This window comes from Silene latifolia, chromosome 2, assembly GCF_048544455.1.
Source record: "Silene latifolia isolate original U9 population chromosome 2, ASM4854445v1, whole genome shotgun sequence".
NCBI lineage: Eukaryota > Viridiplantae > Streptophyta > Magnoliopsida > Caryophyllales > Caryophyllaceae > Silene > Silene latifolia.
In genome coordinates this window covers 177,654,035-177,673,210 of record NC_133527.1, presented here as the reverse complement: position 1 = coordinate 177,673,210, position 19,176 = coordinate 177,654,035, and the positions used below count along the sequence as shown (strand labels likewise).

The following is a 19,176-nucleotide window of genomic DNA, read 5'->3' as shown; positions in this document are numbered from 1 at the left end:
CATTCAAATTGTAATATTGCAGCATAGTATTGACGTTTGTCGTACTTGGATTTCCATGCCATATGATCCTGGCATCCTAGTACGCAATACAGCAACTTTGGTTTGCCCTTGCACCCTTGAGGACAAGGGTGATTTTAGGGGTGAGGAAGGGTCTAGTAGTGAGTGTGCTTGGGAATTAGTAAATAAGAGTGTCGTGGTCCTTACCTTTGTTTTTGAGCCAGCTAGTTCTGCATTACATGTGGCTCAATTTTTTGTGGGAAGGAACTGAAAGTTAACATAAGAGTCCTCCTATTTCCTGGGAACGCATCTGTCAGGATATGAAGATGGGAGGCCTGGGTGTTATTAATAGCATTGTTTGGAATGTTGCTGTGGTTGGCAAATATACCTGGTGGGTGGCTATTAAGGCAGATCACCTACGGATTAAATGGGTTAACCAAGTATATATTAAACAAGAAGACTGGTTCTCTTACTCTCCTACTTTGAATACTAGTTGTATAAATCATATTGTGTTTGAACATACTCTTTAAGTCTCCTTTGGGCTGGTGTGGCCAAAGAATATTGCATAAATCCTTTTGCTAAGGCAGTAAATTAGGACAGTAACAATGATATAAGCATCTTTCTTCTGAAATGTCACGAGATGTTGCGTGGCATAAAAGACCATTAGAGTACTTAGCAACGGACTGTCAAATTGATAGAGACAAAAACAAGCTACATCGACAATAGGCAAGATTTGGAGGGAAATTGTATCCAAACACCCACACCCCATTCCCCCTCCCCTTCCCTTCTCTCCCTTTCCCTTCCCTCCTTCCCCCTCCCCTCCCCTCCCTTTCCCTCCACTTTTGCTATCCAAACACACCCTTAGTATCGAATGAGAAGGCGGCTAGTACGCCCAGGAGGGGCGCACGTTCCCTTGAGATTTTTCGCCTTGCTAATTTTAAAACTTGGTTCCGCCATATATGAGAGTAGCTATTTAGGTAACCTAAACAAGGGTATAAAAAAAGTCTTGTTAAAATGAATTAGGAAGTTTGGAAAACCATAACCTAACAATTGAAAATGAAGGTCATTATAAGTCTCTTTCCCAGCTTATGGCATGTGGTCCTAGTAAACACTGACCAACCAACCATATACAAAGAAGTTCCCTAGGGATCATTACTAGTGCTACTCTCCACTGTTTGATGTATTTTCTTTCACATTCCAGAGTATCAAATCTTCTTATCATATTGGATAACAAGATTTACCAGTCATGAGACTCATTTACCTTTTAAGAATAGACCTTACGACGTTACCTCACTGTAGTAAAATGCATGTGTTACTACTTACTAGCAGGTATATGCCAAGCAGATGATCTAATTATAAACATTCACTAGTAGAGCTCAACAATCAAGATAACAAAAGGAAGATTGATATTATAGCTCGAACAGCAAAACGAGCCGATGAAAGGGACAGAAGCCCGGAAATGAACATCTAAAGCCGCAGCCATAATTCTGATCGAAATACATTAAAAACAATACAAGTTATTTGCTTCATTCCCTCAGCCCACAACCAATACAAGCCATAGTTCTAATTATAAACATTCACTAGTAGAGTTCTGATCGTACCCATACCCGAACCGGAACCGAAACTCGTATCAGACACAGAACCAGTACTGGTACTGCCTTCAGTAGGGGCATTCACAGTGCAATGTGCAACGTGTTATAAATGGAGGTTTATACCAACTAAAGAGAAGTATCAGGAAATTAGGGAGCAATGTGCAATGTGCTCATTGTAACCTTCAAAGCTATTACAAATTTACAATTTGGTATTGTGGCAGGAATTAAAACTCAGGACACTTAATTTTCACGCATAAGATTTTTTTTTCCCCACTAAAAACTGCTATCAGACCATTAGCAGGGGAAAACGATCTATCATCACTATTGGGTTAAATTTGATTACCAAAAATTACATTCAAATTGCCAATCAATAAAGTCGACCAATGCACCTTCAGTGAATCTTCCCAAATACCCCAAGTAGCATAAGACGGTGTTAATTGTAGCATAAGACGGTATTACTCCGTAACAATTAACAGGAGTACCAGAGCCCTAAATCGCTATATTGAATTCTAACAATCGCAAATAACTTCAGATTGCTTTCACATATCACACAAGCAACCAAATAATTGTAACATATAATTGACTACAGCATATGTAATTGCAAAATAATTGGAGAAACAATAAGAAAAATTTGGATGCAGGCATACCTGATTAATAGATCATACGGGGTCAAAGCAGGAAATAGATTGAGGGGTTTGCAGGTGCGCGTGACGACGGGTAAGTAAGGGTTGTGGTGGCCGGAAAAAGAGGAGGCGACGACGACGTCTGCGTGGGTTTGTGTGGGAAGCAAAGAGGTAAGGGTTTTGCGTAGGGGAATTATGTGGTAACTGCTGATGAAAGCGGTGTACGTATTACGTGTTTGTCGCGTGAAGGAGTTGTTTTAGTGACATCGGTTGTCTAACCGATGTATTTGAAAGACCTTTAAAATAATTGTGAACGGTTATAACCTCGGTTTTCAAAAAACTGATGTAATGCCAATATATTAACATCGGTTTTCATATAAACCGATGTTAATATAATATAAATAACATCGTTTTGGTTTTTAAACCGATGTTAATAACTCCATTATTAAAGATTACATCGTTTTTATTAAGAAATGATGTAACCAAGGCGATGTCAATAGGACTTTTTGTACTAGTGGTGGTAATTTGGGTTAAGTCAAGCCTAAGTTGAAGCCTAGTCATGGGTTCGAGTCGAAATTTCGACAGCATTTCGTTATAACGGCGATTATGCCCTAGAAAAGTGTCCTGAAAAAGCCGTCACAAACCAAAATTCCGAGATGTTAGGAAGTTTACCCATCATCCAAGGATTCCAAATATCAAGTTTCATCGCAAATGGGCAATCCTAAGGCCATTTTCGAAGCAATTTACGGTCTAGCTGTGAAACCGTCTCAATTTCACTCAAATGCCCAAAATTCAACGAAAATTCGAAACAAATACATGGATATGATCCTTATACTACCAATTAGCCATTTACAAGGTCAATTTTACAAGGCAAAATCATTTAGGGGAAAAGCCCCAAATTTTCGACATTTTAGGGTTGAAAACCCTAAATTTTGTCGATCCAATTCGTCCTTTATAGAAGATTAATGCAAGAATGATGTACATACCTCGATTAGTCATGGCAAATGCAAGCTTTTGGATCAAATTTTGGCGGAAATGGTTGAAATTTGAGAGAGAAATTGATGAATTATGTTTCGAAACAAATGAAATGAAACCCCTGTTTCATCGCGCTTTTACGCAGGAAAGACACCCTCAGGAATAGACGCAGCAGGTGCTGCGCCTCTTCCTTAGCTTCCCTCCATACGAATTTTCAAAAATTCGTTATAAGTTCGTTATTTGTGGGCCCATCTTTGGTGCGCCTCTTCCCCAATGCCATTTTATCTTTCAGGTCCGTTTGACGATTATTCTTCGCTCAGACCCGCATTTCTAAGCCAACTGCAGACTATCATACATTATTTACTGCTTCCAAGACTTTGCTTGTCACAACGAGCAAGTATTCCCCGACAGGTGTTTCGACACGCCTTCATTATATTCCCCTAGCGAGAGTAAGCGGATAGACAATCCCTCTCGAGACATGGAGATAAGTTCCTGATAAGGTTTCCCCAACGAGAGTTCACGACATACAATCGCCCTTCTCAAGTTATTCCGAAGTTTGTTTGAATACGACCCAAGCAGATTTCTCCCAGCAGTTCCCGCCTGTGTCCTGTACTCACAACATTTCTTGTTTCCCCACAGAGTGCGATAAAGGTGTCGTTCTCCAGAAGTTCCCAGACCGGCAGAGTTCTTACACTCAAGCCTTAGTTACCCCTTAGTTTGAAATTATATTCGGGCCTCCTTCCCGTTGATGATTTCCTTTAGGGTCCTACACCCTAGCACAGTCCTTACTTATCTTTTAGGTCTTATCCCTTAGCTCCTATGCTATCCCTTAGCTCCTACGCTTAACCTTAGCTCCTATGATTAACCTTGCTCCTATGCACCTCCAGAAGCGTCTCGAACAAGTCTCAGGTATGATCTCTTCTTATAGCTGGCGAGCCTCCTCACGTAGTCTAATGGACTTTAAACGACCCTCCCCGATAGTCGACAGACTCTAAAATGTTCCCGACGACAGGTCCTTGGTTCAGACCCCTTGAGCCGCCTCGCGTCGCCATAGTCGTCAGGTTGTAATCTTTGATTGACCTGATGGCTATACTTTGAATTTCGCCTTGTCCAAGCTGTAACGCCCCGAAAAACAAGCAGGTAGCTCAAAATAACTCTTTTTTTATTAACAATAGGCAGCAGCGGAAAATATAGGGCGTCACCGCCGTATCCCCCCTTCGGAGAATACAAGGCTTTTACAATAAAAATAAATACACTACTTGTAAAACTAAAACTAAAACTAAAACTGAGTTAAGCTAAACTATACATTTTATACGTTTTATCTTCTATATGAAATTCCTCACACTTGACCTTCCCGGATATTTGTACCTGAAAAAGAATGAGAGTAACGGAATCAGTCAACCACAGGCTGAGTATGACTCCAGTCACCTCCACCGGCCTTATTTCATTATTATATTCATAAATTCTCCTTATTATCATATCACCCAATACAATAACTTATCAGAATACAATATTACCTGCCATGGACCAACACGGTATCCCACAAACATTTTATGACTACCATACCAACAGGATATATATTCATATGACATTAATGCCGGTCTACCATTATTGAAAAGAGAAACATTATGGAGATCCGCACTCACACCGGGTCTAAGACCCACCTCCATGTACACAGGAACAGAATAATTTCACTCGGGCCAACGCCCCTTTAGTTCTCATGGGCCAACGCCCCTTTCTTTATACTCCCTCCAAGTTTCTTATATCTTCCCCTTTCTTTTGGGCACAAAAATTAAGAAAGGGGAAGAAAGAAAGAATAAAGTAGAATAAATTATTGTAAGTTGTGAAATTTATAGGTGAGAGAAAATAATAAAGAATGAATGATGAATAAAGAATAGATAAAGTAATGAGAGTTGTTGATTTTTTAGGAGAGAGAAATTAATAAAAAATGAATGAAACTTACCAAAAAAGGAAAGAGGGAAGATAATCAAACTTGTGTGAAAAAGGAAAGAGGGAAGATATAAGAAAATTGGAGGGAGTATATATTTGGAGTACTTCCGGAGCCAACGCCCCCTTCTGTGTACACAGGTTACGACATAATGTCACCTCAAACCAATAATCGTATCCCGAATGCTACAATTGGCCAATGATGCATTATAACGACAGTACCCTTATCATAGTCATATATTCATAAGACGGTAACTAAAATAACATGTGAGCAGTATAACAATCATAAAACGAAAGTAACAATAAAACTAATATAAAACAAATTATTTCTAATCTCTTATTTCAAATGTAAACAATTACTTATATCGACAAAGGGTCTCGAAATCATACTTTATGTTGTACACAGAGTAATAGACATAGCTAAGGAATTGTAAATTACGAACAAGTGACCCCTCTCGTTCTCTCGCTTCTGTGTGTATGTGAAGTTCAGACTAAAAAAAATGACAACCGAAAATACTATTCATGGCTAACAAAGAGGGCGTGTGACTTCCCTTAGCTTAGTTGGTTTTTGTTTTAACCAAGAGTCGTCCTAAAATTGATACGTGCAACCTCTTGTCAAATTCCACTAGGTACGTGGCCTTCAAGGCTAATGCAAAGTTTCGGTCCGTCTTTCTTACAAATGTCCATCCGATACTAACTAAATAAACGAGTAATAACAAGACTATAAAATTTAATGATATATTTTTTTTTTCGGGATATTACACAAGCCTCAGTCAAAGTGGGGGCTCTGTAGATACCTCATTTCTACACCTCCCGCAAACCACCCGGTGATGATTGGGCCGCATGTTTGTTACGCGGAACAATTTATGACAGTTCGTAAGTTTATCGTCAAATGATTGCTCAAACACTGATGTCTACCTCTTAATTGTCATCTACGCGCCGATACGGTCGGTTTGACAGTAATTAGAGTACATTTGGAGTCCGGGCCTAAAACCGTCTTTATTTTCTGATAACCGCTGAAACCCGAGTCAGAATGTTCTGGAATGTTCCGGATATTTCTATTCCATATTTCACAATCTTTTAATCTTTGGTAAATGATTTCCCGTAATATTCATACAAAATATTAAGGAAAATAAGATTATCCCGTTATTCCATAAATTAAACACGGAAATCTTTCTTCCGCAGGAGGAAACCACCTGGGAACAGACGCAGCAGGTGCTGCGCCTCTTCCCAAGTCCTTTTCTGCGTATTTTTTCGTATCTTTTCATATCTTTTCGAGATTCACTTCCAAAGTTTCTCCGAAAACCCTAATTCCTTCACGCGATTAGTATAAATAGGAGCCTTCGCTCCTCATATTTCTCACGCGAGTGTCCGCCCTTCTCTTCTCCCTTTGCATTCTAGACCACGTTCTTACTTTTTGGCGTCTACGTGCTTGAACATTCGACCACGTAAGCTCGGATCTTTTTTAGTACCAGCCTCGTTTGCATGACCGACCAATTTGACCAACTCCACCATAATCAACTTAATCAATCTTAATCGTTTTCCTCTTACGAGGGCACTTTCGTTACATTCGAGTCGAGCATCACTAAATCATAAACTTAGTTCATCTCGTTTCGTCAAACATGTAAGTCTGAGGGTGTAAATCCTTCTTTATTTATTGTTATTTACCTTTTTGTAATCATCATGTAAGATTTATGTCGAAAATACAATTAAAACCGATTTCTAAAACCTTGTTTAAAAACCCTTTTTACGGATTATCAGAGGACAGACGTCGAGAAAGGACGCAGCAACTGCTGCGCCTCTTCGAAGGGACGCAACACCTGCTGCGCCTCTTCGTGAGGCTGCCGCAGTTCCAACTTCCTTTCTTCTTCCTCCATCTTTTGATAATTCGATTGTTTTGTTTCGTTATTAATTGTTCATTGTTTCTTTAACACGATAATAATTTAACATATTATTTATCATCATTATTATTTAATTCGTCGTTAAATCCCGACTTAAATCCCTTATAACCAATATTTGCGGGTTTTTCGTCATTAAAATCAATCCGGGTTGTAGAGATTCGATTCATTCATATCGAGTTTCTGGAATTCGATCTTTGATATATTTCCATCTGTTTATCCGTCATTAGTTCCTCATTAATTCGTCATATTTAACCTATTTAGTTCACCCATGTCACTAATCAATCTTTCATTCATGTAATTAATTCGTCCACATTCGTTTCATCCATGTTTTATCGCTTTTATGACTCATTCACATGTAATTAATGTATTAAATCACTTTCATCCGAGTCGAATATCATAATCAATCATTAAATTCACCTACGAATATTAACGATTTGCAGTTCCGGCTCCACAGCCAGAACTCAGCCTTGGAACAGACGCAGCAACTGCTGCGCCTCTTCCAGAGGGCGCAGCTCTGCTGCGCCTGTTCCAGGTTGATTTTTGTCTCTGAACTTCCGTTCTGCCTTGACCTAGTTTAATTAGTCTACGTATGTAATTAACTATTATTCGTATTATCGCCTAATTCCTGTTCGTTTATTCTTTTATTCATTCGTTCTCAAATCATCCGTTTTAAAAGTATTTTCGACATAAATCAATGAATCCAATGGAATCATTGTAATTTTCATTATTGTATTTATTGTATTTCTTTTATTGTACCATTTGTGTGCCTTCACATGTAATTGAACTTAAATTCCTACTTCGACCCACTTGTATGTTAAATTACGTGTTCACTGACTTAGTCTAATTCTCACATGTTAGGATCAAAACATTGGATGTTGCATTGCATGCATATAATCGACAATATATCGAGTATAGACAATTTCTCTAATCATTAGTAGAGGCTGCTATCGAGGCGGGCGGGATTAGGTGTTCGATCAAAAGAGCTTCCTAATACGTACCCTCACCCCTTACTCCAGATCTCTGTGAACATCCGTGTTCATTGGCATCCACGAGAGTCATTCTAGACATAGAATGCTAAGGGTAACGAGTTTTTGGTGTTCATGTCACTACTTTGTGTCTTGACATGGCACGAGGTATTCGAACGGTTTTCAATTTTCCACAATAAATTGGTGGCGACTCCACAAATGCAAACGCTTGTTCTCTCTCCCAAGCGCCCCCGTGGGCCCGCGTCCACAGTTGGGCCCGTGGGGTTTGGGTCCAACACACACGCGCGCGCCGCCCTGGCCCGGCTCAAGCTCGGGCTCGGTTTTGGGTTTGGGTTTGGGTAGAGCACCTGCGGTGCGGGCCAAAGGCCCCCTTTTGTCCTTTTCTTTTTGGTTTTGTGTGTTTTTGAACTGTCTAAGTTCAATTGACATGTGCGGTTTTAATCAGTCTTTGTGACTGTTAGTGGGTGCGATTTTTTCTCCCCATTTTCAGTCTCTTGACTGCTCGGTTTTAGGAAGCTGTTTCTTATTTTTGCTATAAATAAGAGCTTAATCGTCACTGAAAAACACACAACAATCACAAACATTCTCCTTCTCTCTTATAAATTTCTGGGTAAAGAATTTGCTCTCGTTCCAAAGCTCCTGGCCTCGAGTGGGCGAGTTTCGGTGCTGCAGTGTCAAACTTTGGGAAACTACCGGTGCTTGCTGATCGCCACCACGGTCGTGCCGAAATAGTTTTCAAGGCAGAGGCCTTCATACCTCGTCGCTGCAAATCGGTTCTTCTTCTGTTCTTTTACTTTCATTGTTACTGCAAATTCAGAACAACACACATACCCATCTACAATTGAATTTGGATCACACAAGACACACTAAAAATAGAAAGAGAGAACTAAATGTGACTTGAATGGAGAAAGAAAGAGGAAACAAATGATAGACTTTGAGGGAGTACAACATGTCAACCATTTTTTTTATCAGTAAGTTTTGTTTAAGACTACACTATTCGTTTTAAGTTTAAGATAGGTCAAATACTACCACATGGTGTTAATAATGAATTTTTTTTTTGGCATTTCCTAGGCAACAAACGGGGTAATTTGGTATATATTTAATCCGTATTAAACTTAAGATGAATAGTATCCGTCCTAAATGAGAATTTGTGTCCTTTTATACACATTTTAAGTAACATGTTTTGACCACTTCTCTATTATACTCCCATTGGCCATTACCTCAATACTCAATGCATCTTATTTTGATTTATTACACTATCAATACATAAAATCTGAAATTCAAAATAAGCATAATTAGACAGCACATCAGCACAATATGTGACAATGGCACATCATCTCACCGTTGACTTAAAATCATCAACTCCAATTCTTGTTTTCTTTCACTTTCCAAACCACTAACCCTCTTTCCAATTTCACCCTCCCCAACACAAAGGAACACAACACACCTCCCTATTTTTCACCTTCCCAAAACCACTTCTTTTTACACAACTCTCCAAACACAAAATCCCAACATTTACCTACAATTCTACACCTTCTAGTCTCACTAAACTCACCCAAAAGTCAAAATGGAATTTCACTTTTCACTTCCAAATTAGGGATTCTCTCCTTTAATTCCTTTTTTTTAGATCTTCTACTCCAAGCTTCCAACTTTTCCTAAGATTATTATTGGGTTTTCATTAATTCACCTCAATTTGAAGCATTTCTTACATTTTTTTTTTATCTTTTTAAAGTAAAGTCAAAATGCCTAAACAATATCTTTCTCTTGTCAAAGATTGAATCTTTCTGTTAATTATAAAATAACCCTTAATTTTTTTTTACTCAATTAACATTTTTCTAGGGTTTCTTGTCAAAGTTTGAATCTTTTAGTCGATTAATAATAACCAAGTTTTTTTTTTTTACTCAATTTAAATTTTTCTAGGGTTTGATCTAATTCATGTAATCCTTTACATGTGGTCCAATTTGGGTTTTTTCTTTTTGATGAAATTACCCTTTTTTTGAGTTCAGAATCTGAATTATTCTTTCTGTTAGTTGAATACTTTGTTAAAGCAAGCTGAAATTCCTTCAAAGTTTGCAACTTTAAATGATTTCATTTAAAGCAAATCACTTAAATATTTAATATAAAGTTTCTTAGTTAGTGGATTTGATTTTGATTCCCTCTTTGCAAGGTTTGAATTTGAATTCCCAGCTTTCCCTTTTTTGCTGTGTTGTTATTCTTTGTTTCAAGGAATTCAATTCAATTGTTTGCTAAAATCATTTGGGATTTGGGAATTTAATTTGGTCAATTAAATGCATATCTCATTATGGAAACCAATTTCACATTATATTGGATTAATTGTAGACAAAAAACCAAGGAAAAAGAAAGATGGAGGGTCTGAATTAGGCGAAAATGTTCGAAAAAATAAGACAATTCTGAGGAAATTGCAGGAAAACAAGCTTAGAGAAGCTTTAGAAGAAGCTTCTGAAGATGGGTTTCTCTCAAAATCAGATAGAGTGAATGATTATGAGGGTAAACTTAAGAAAGATGAAAGCTTGGGCCGGTCTCGGTCTCTGGCAAGGCTTCAAACCCTAAAGGAGTTCCTCAGAGCTACTGCATTGGCTGCTGACCGCACTTTCGAGTCCGAAAGCGACATTCCTACCCTTAATGAGGCTTTTTCTAAGTTCCTGACAATGTATCCTAAGTATCAGTCTTCTGAGAGGATTGATCAGCTCAGGTTGGATGAGTATGAGCACCTTACCGGGGCCGGTTCTAAGGTATGTCTTGATTACTGTGGATTTGGGCTGTTTTCGTACCTGCAAACCCTGTATTATTTTGATACTTGTAGTTTTAGCTTGTCTGAAATATCAGCCAATTTGAGTAATCATGTATTGTATGGTGCTGCTGAGAGAGGGACAATTGAGCATGAAATTAAGACTAGGATTATGGATTATTTGAACATTCCTGAGAATGAGTATGGGATTGTTTTTACTGTGAGTCGAGGGTCGGCCTTTAAACTGCTTGCTGAAGCATACCCTTTTGAAACAAACAAGAGGTTGTTGACTATGTTTGATCATGAGAGCCAATCTGTGAATTTGATGGCCCAACAAGCTATAGAGAAAGGGGCTAAAGTTTATAGTTCCTGGTTTAAATGGCCGACTCTTAAACCGTGTTCAGCTGATCTTAGAAAGCAAATTTTGAGCAAGAAGAAGCGGAAGAAGGATTCTGCAACTGGTCTTTTTGTCTTTCCTGTTCAGTCTCGAGTGACTGGTTGCAAGTACTCGTATCAATGGATGGCTCTAGCACAGCAAAACAATTGGCATGTGTTGTTGGATGCGGGTGCTTTGGGTCCGAAGGATATGGATTCTCTTGGGTTGTCTTTGTTTCGGCCTGATTTTATAATCACATCATTTTACCGGGTTTTTGGATTTGACCCTAGTGGGTTTGGGTGCCTTCTTATTAAAAAGTCGGTTTTGGCAAGCCTTCATAGTCAATCTGGGATCAATGGTACTGGGATGGTGAAGATCACTCCAGTCTTCCCGCAGTATCTGGGTGGGGAATCAATTGATGGTCTTGATGGACTGATTGGGACTGAAGATTTTGGATTTGAAGAAAATGGAGATGTAAAATCCGACACTCATAAGGGCTCTGGATCACAGATGCCGGCTTTCTCTGGTGCCTATACCTCAGCTCAAGTGAGGGACGTGTTTGACACTGAGATGGAACATGAAAATTACTCTGACAGAGATGGCTCTGGCACAATCTTTGAGGAGATTGAGAACATCTCTGTAGGGGAGATGATGAAGAGCCCTATTTTCAGCGAGGATGAGTCATCTGACAACTCATTTTGGATTGACCTTGGTCAAAGCCCCATAAATTCTGAAAATATCAGTCACCTGGATCCACAGGGATCCACTCCTTCACCTCCCCCGTGGTTCATTGGGAGGAAAAACACGAAGAGATCCTCCCCAAAGTCGATGGCTAACATGACAAATAGCCCGACATATGATGACCATCATATGCTATCATTCGATGCAGCAGTTCAATCAGTTTCACACGGTATGGAAAATGTTCATGAGATTGAAGAAGAGTACGAAGATGAAAGATCGAATAACAAGGCAACCTTGATTTCTGAAAGTTGTTTAGAGGCAAATGGAGGTGCCATAAGACGTGAAACAGAAGGTGAGTTCAGGCTACTTGGACGGAGAGATGGTGGCAAAGTTGTATGCTTTGAAGAAGATCATGGTGACAAAGGAAGGAGGGTCTCATACAGTGCGGAAGATAACCGCCCCTTGGAACTAGGAAGTGAGGCTTGTCCTAGCAATCTTGATGAGTATCAGTATAGTGATGGAGATTATGGAGATGACGGTCAAGAATCAGATAGGAGAGAACCTGAGATCATATGTCGACATATTGATCATGTAAATATGTTGTGTCTAAACCGGACTAGTTCTAGACTACGATTTTTAATTAATTGGCTTGTGACCTCTCTACTTCAACTGAGGTTCCATGGGCCAGATGAAAAAAACACACTGCCTTTAGTCCAGATATACGGCCCTAAAATTAAGTACGAAAGGGGTGCTGCCGTTGCATTCAATGTGAGGACCAGAAACCGAGGGATAGTAAACCCGGAAGTTGTCCTAAGGCTAGCTGAAGCCCATGGTGTTAGTCTCGGTGTTGGCATTCTGAGCCATATAAGAATAGTGGATGGTGCTACGATGGCAAATGGTCGGCTTGATGGGAAAAGTGGGTTTTACAGAGTGGAAGTTGTTACGGCATCTCTAAGCTTCTTGTCAGACTTTGAGGATGTGTACAAGCTGTGGGCTTTTGTTGCAAAGTTCCTCAATCCGGGTTTTGCCAGAGAGAGTGGACTTCCAACTGTTGAAGAAGAAGAAGATGGTTCAGAGACATGACATCGTACAAGTCTGATTTTATTACAAGTGAGTCTACAAGCTGTGGGATTTTGTTTTATTTATTTTTATTCTAAAGCTTGTGTTTCTCTTCTAATTGTTGATATTCTAGATCATAGAAGACATCTTCATCAAAATAAGTCTCTATTTTACCTTAAATTTCAGTGGTTAATTTTTTTCAGCGCGTAAGTGCATTACCCTGCACGTAAGTTGGTAACTATTGCCCCTTTGTGTGGTTGGTTACCATTACCCTCCCTCGCTATTACTCCCATATTAGTTACCTCCACCCTAAGTAGGCCCAAGGGTAATAGGAACTTGCTCTTTGTAGCAATATTCACAGCATGCCATTGCCAAGTGACATACTGATATTCATATTTGTTGATCACAGTGGCTCTTTTTTTCGCTGCATATGACAACCTAGCCTTGAAATTCCAGATGTTGCTGGTTGGGCTGTATTATCACATGCAAGTCAGCAAGAGGCTTCAAGTGTCACGTCATCGTTGATATCAAGGATTTCTTTTACGTAGCTCGAACTCTTCATTTCTCCTCAAGTGCTCACGTGTGGAACGCGGGTGCCTGTTGTATTTGATGAAATCACGAGGGAGGGATGAGTCATAAGCTTGTTGACTGTAGAATTTGATACTAGGAATTGGTTGTATCGTCTCTTTGAATGTTTTTGTGTGTAATTATAATCTGTGGCCATCCCTTGTTTAATGGAGTACAGTACTAGGGTACAAAACTGCATTATTTAACAGACACTGAGAATGCTTTTCATTAGAGGATGATAATTCTTGTACATGGAGATTTTTTGGTTACTAATGTGGTTTGTTGGTTTCCAAAGTTAGGTAAAAGGGTATTTACTCATTAGGCCCTTACCGTGCTCTAAACTGATTAGGAAACACGTCTTTGTCGAACCAAAAAGAGGAAAATGATTGGAAGTGTGTGTATTCAAGTTTGTCATGTTTAAGAGGTGGAGGGTCGCTCCTGTTGCCTCCTTCGCTCCACCGCTAATCATATTTTTCTCAAAGTATAATACCGTCGGCTAAGCTATAATCATTTGTTTGTCTTAAGGGAGACTTATTGTTGTATATGCTCATTGACCTTGACTTTACATTTACAAATGGTCACAAAAATCCAAAATTTGGACATATGATCCATCTTAACTCTTAGCATCCACATTGAAGAGGATGGTGCATCCTCTTAGCACTATCTCTTTTCTAAGAGGATGTCCTCTTCAATGTGGAACCAATTTGGACATCCTCTTTGGAAGAGGAAGAGGAAGACTTCCTCTATTTTTAGAAGTTAATCCTGCCCTTGTCTTGCCCATTCTCCCATAAACTTAGACCATGTGGATTATAATTTATGTTTATAAATTTATCAACTATTATAAAAATAATTAAAATATAAAAGAGGAAGAAGAGAGGATCCTCTTTGATGTGGGGAAAAAATGGAAGAAAAGTTTGGAGGAGGATGGTGACAGTGGAAAATGAGGTGTCAAAAAAATAGAGGGAAAAAGAGGAAATAAGAGGAAGAGGAGATACTCTTCAATGTGCATGAAGGCCCTTTCCTTTTGAGCAAAATAAACCGAATTTATAGGACTCAATCAAAACTGAACGGGGAACTGGTCTCCAAAAGTTTCGCTTATGGGGCGTCCATTAGAGCATCCGCAAAGGAGAGAAATCACCTCTCCATTTGCTTTCTCTTTCCTCAAATGAGCAACCCTATTGTTGCACCAACCTCTCCATAAAATGGGGCTCCACTGTTTTTAGGGGGAGGTCCCAAAAAAAAAAAGTAAAGTAATTTGTGTAACTTTTGGGGAGGTTTCCAAAATTTTGTGTGTGAATTGGGGAACCCCATTGTTGCATAAATGTAATTATGAAATGGGGAGGGTAAATGAAAAAGTTAGTGGAAAATGAGGTGGACGAATAAGAAAAGGAAAGAGAAGAAATGGGGAGCCTCACCTTTGCGGATGCTCAGGCTCCAAGTGAAGTGAAGAATAAAAATGAGTCCTGAGCTGAATTTACAAGGCCGAAACTAGACTAAAATCAACTTACGAGCAAGCTAAATTGAAACTAAGCAAAGTTTAAAGTGTATGGAGTTTAGATTAATAGAAAACCGTCTCTCACCAATTTTAGTGCTCTCTCTAATCATAGAGGTGAAGAAAAAAAAATTCTCAGGCCTCACTTATCAAGACTTGACAAGGGGTCAACCGAGAGTCAATTTATTACCAGAATTTGGGTTAGATTGGGCGGACCGAGCCAATTCGGGGTTGGTCATTTTCGGGTTTGTTTATCATCAAGTCATTTAGGCCTTTAGGGATAATGAATCGTGTGCAACAATAAAAATTCGGGTGGGTAAAAATTGGTCAATTCGGATTACGGGTGAATCTCGTATCCTCAATTCGGTTTCGTGTCGGGCACGGGTCGGGTCAATTTTGCTGGCTCTACACTTAACTGCAACATTCTTCGTCATTTCTGAATTCTGATGTAGGAAATCTTACCCAAATATGTCGCTCATTCTTCAAAATCCCCTATCCAATTCAATTCATCGAATTAAATTCTTCAACCCTTCGAAAAACCCCAAATTTCCCATAAATTACAACCCTTTTCAATCCTTACAAAAAATCAAACACCCAATTCACAAAACCCTATATTTATTCCCTAATCATAACTCACAAATCAAAGCATATGATTCTCCCCACTCTTCAATCGAACACCATGAAAAAACTCCATCAAAATCATCAACTTTTGATGCATTCCTTTCATTAATGGAGTCATTATGTGTGATCTCTTCAATGGTGATTTCAGTGGGCTGTGTTGTGAATTGGTTTTATTTTAAGCAGAATAATAACGGGTTAGTGGTACTGGGTAACAGGGTGTTGGTGTGGTTGTTGACAGGCGCGGTCGCATTGGGGTCTGTTATCCGGAGGCGGGAATGGAGTCGGGTTTGCGGGTCGAAAGGCGGAAATGGGAGTGGGAATTTGATTGAGAGGGTTGAGAAGTTGGAGGAGAGTATGAGGAGTTCAATTGGTATTATTAGGATGCTTTCTAGGCAGCTTGAGAAGCTGGGGAATCGGTTTCGGGTTACTAGGAAAGCTCTGAAGGATCCCATTTCTAAGGTTGTTCTCAGCTTTATGTTATGCAATTGATTTGATGATTTGTATATATGTTTTGTTACTTGTTTATAGTATTCCTTCCGTCTCAATCATTTGTTTACTTGTTGATTAAAATACGGAAGTAGTAGTAGTTTTTTTGGTTCCATAGTACCTGTAATTATGCATTGTATGCTTAGCATGAATGCTAGCTAATAGAAAATAGAACGGACACTAGGATAGTAGCCATTCAGATATGTGAAACGTATTATTATGGCGCAGAAAATGGTTAGAAAAGACGCTGTGTACGAAGAAAGACCTTAAAAAGAAAAGATGGTTCGATGCAGTTTGGTTATAGGATGATAATGATTTGAGGAATGTCAAATGTCAATGTGAAATTAGGGGAAGCGGATAATCTGTTTCATTTTGCGCCCTATGAGTTATGAGGCTTACGACTCACTCTAATTGGCTTTTGACACACCAGGAACATAAATAAATTATGAAGTACTACATCTGTTGAAGCCATCTGTTAACGTTTGCTTTTAGCACAAAGGCTATTCGGGAAAGGACCATTTTTTGCCTTTGTATGAAAAGAGAACCAAACTGTAGTGTTTTCTAATTGGTTGATTAATGTGCACATTTAAAAAGGTAAACAAATGAGTGAGATACAGATACCTAAAATGAAATAGGTAAACAAATGAACAAGATTGAGGAATAAAAGTGTGTTTATTTTAGTGGTAATGTATAAGGAGTAAGGTTTAGGACTAGGACGGAGGATATAAACGATGACACACAATATGAGACCTGTGAATATATGATCTCAATTTCGCAACTAGGAAGGTCTCTTACAAGACTAACACTATGTCTGGATGGACTTTTAAGAGGGCGGGGGAGTGGCGCAATGTCGTTTTCCCGCCAAATCTTTCATATGTTGGAGGGACTTCGATTACATGCTTGCCAGCCAAACAAATGTTTTTTATCCTCTCCCTTCTTATGCTGCATAGAAACTCTTCTCAAATTTAAACGAACATATAATGTCTGATATAGTCTCATTGAGTGAAGTTATGTTTAAGGATGAAAATAATTGTTCAGTTGGTTTCGAAGTTACATTTTATGGCTTCATAGCAAAACCTACTTAACCCTATCTATTCTCTGCGTCTGACATGGTTTTAGATGTACTGAGTATGCATTTAAGGTGTTGTTTGCTTTGGTTTTCTTGGATTATAAATCTATTCTTCTAGTGGCCAAGCCGCAAGTGTTACAGATAATTGTTTTTTCTAGGTTTATAAATTGTTAGAACTAAAGTGGGATCCTCGTATATTTGATATGTCTATAACCTAATGAAGAAGGTTGGTGTAGTTGTCAAAATTCATGTGTTCATGAGCCATGCAATTTACCAATGTCATTTGTTATCTCCTTTTAGTCTTCCTTTATTTTGTTTGCTAGTAACTGTGATCATGTTTGAAGGCTGCAGCATTGGCTCAAAAGAATTCCGAAGCTATTCGTGATTTAGCAGTGCAGGAAGACGTACTTGAAAATGAAATTGCTGAAGTTCAGAAGGTTTTGCTCGCAATGCAGGTAAGAAAGCAGTAATCCAAGAGAAGTACCATTTGGTATTATACACAAAAACCTATATGAGACGGTATTAATGTGAAACAAAACCATCAGCCCTATGTTCAAATCAGGAAATTATAAGGATTTGGGTCGTCGTCACATGTGATAGAGTCTTGTCCTACGGTATGAATGATTGCGTGGTTGGTTGCCTCCTCTTCATCAATAATGGAATAGAGTTATTGACTGTAAGCTTGACTCTTCCAATAAATTGTTTCCTACATTCATCTGTTATTATAGCTTGTACAATACAGTATCAGTGACAGAGGTGGTTATTTTACTGAAGATGATATTTAACAAATCACTGTTCATCTGATCATATACTGGCTCTTTGGATCATCTAATTAATGTGCATCAAACATGCTTAATAAGTACTCATAACTAGTCTTGTTGGATGTTGTGGTGCCACTTTTACAGTTAATGGATGGAAGTTGGGATGCCCATTCAGGATCCCATTTTCTTTATGGGTGACACAGAAATAATTTATTTGTGTTTAAGGCTGCGTACATCTCGATTCCTTCCTCGCCATCTGCAGGAGCCTTTTAGGGCACTAGGGTAATATTGATGATGTGATGGTGTTGTGTCCTAATGTTAAGTTGGTTGTGTAGGACCAGCAGCAGAAACAGTTGGAACTCATTCTAGCAATTGCAAAAAACGGGAAATTACTTGAAAGCAAGCGAGCATCTAACCAGGCGGCTAGCATGAATCGAAAAAATCCAGACAAGGGATTGACACAAGAGAATGGCCAACCAATTCAGGCCATTGCTAGACAAAAGGCTCCGAGCAATAATGAAGTAGTTGGTTCATGAAGTGATTAGTTTCTGGACATCTATTTAATTGTCACATTTTCTTTGTACAGACAGCGCGGGACACGATAACAGGAGCAAGGTCTGGTAGATCTATCATTCTATCCATGTTTGTTTGTATTTGGTGTAAAAAGAGCCACAGGACAGTTTTGCTACGGATAGGTTTTGGTTTAGAGTACCACCTCGCAATAACGTTAGCAACTAAGGTAGTCGACATCCGGCAGTGGATAGTTGACTGACTGTAAAGTTTCCCTCTGTAGTTTCGACCAAGGGAGAATACTGAGGTGGCGACGTGATGATACCTTGTTGGCTGAGTTACCAGGTGAAAACATTCTGTAATTGCTGTCTGTACACATTGATTTGTTACCGACTGTAGTTCTTTTTCTTAGGTGCTTTTTTTCTTGAGGTCTGTTGATTAATGTATGATTTCCTGCTCTTATAATATAGGCCTACTTTTTAACTGGAGTATTTCATGTAGTTGAATAATGCTTCAAGTTCACTGTATCTGTATGTCTCTTAACTAGCTACTCATGCCATGATGATGATATTCAAGGATCCTATATTCCTATGACACTCCTGCCTGTTTTTTAATCGATTTTATCATAGGAAAATCAAGATACCCTTGTGACACCGATGTTTAAATGCTTTTTTTACCATCAACAAAAAGAAAAAAAAAAAGGTAAAATATTTTTTCATTCAAGATTCAAACTTTTTCTTTGATAGTAAGGACCAATGACACCTAGTGAGTTAGCAGTGGTCCG

The 19,176-nt window shown here is 38.9% G+C and overlaps 2 protein-coding genes across 3 annotated transcripts; both read left to right on the top strand.

Moving 5' to 3' along the window:
* The first annotated feature begins 9,318 nt into the window (after positions 1 to 9,318).
* Positions 9,319 to 13,724, top strand: LOC141643467 (uncharacterized). 2 transcript variants are annotated; one of them, XM_074452639.1, is made up of 2 exons: positions 9,319 to 12,937; positions 13,296 to 13,724. In XM_074452639.1, exon 1 carries the CDS (start codon positions 10,310 to 10,312, stop codon positions 12,908 to 12,910), a length of 2,601 nt encoding a protein of 866 aa, XP_074308740.1. In that variant the 5' UTR covers positions 9,319 to 10,309; the 3' UTR covers positions 12,911 to 12,937; positions 13,296 to 13,724. The 2 variants fall into 2 exon arrangements, with proteins under 2 accessions (XP_074308740.1, XP_074308741.1); XM_074452640.1 differs by having other exon boundaries at positions 9,405 to 12,937; positions 13,343 to 13,724.
* A 1,635-nt stretch (positions 13,725 to 15,359) lies between these two features.
* LOC141643466 (uncharacterized) lies at positions 15,360 to 18,919 on the top strand. The gene is made up of 3 exons (XM_074452638.1): positions 15,360 to 16,025; positions 17,466 to 17,576; positions 18,218 to 18,919. Exons 1-3 carry the CDS (start codon positions 15,414 to 15,416, stop codon positions 18,416 to 18,418), a joined length of 924 nt encoding a protein of 307 aa, XP_074308739.1. The 5' UTR covers positions 15,360 to 15,413; the 3' UTR covers positions 18,419 to 18,919.
* Positions 18,920 to 19,176: the final 257 nt, after the last annotated feature.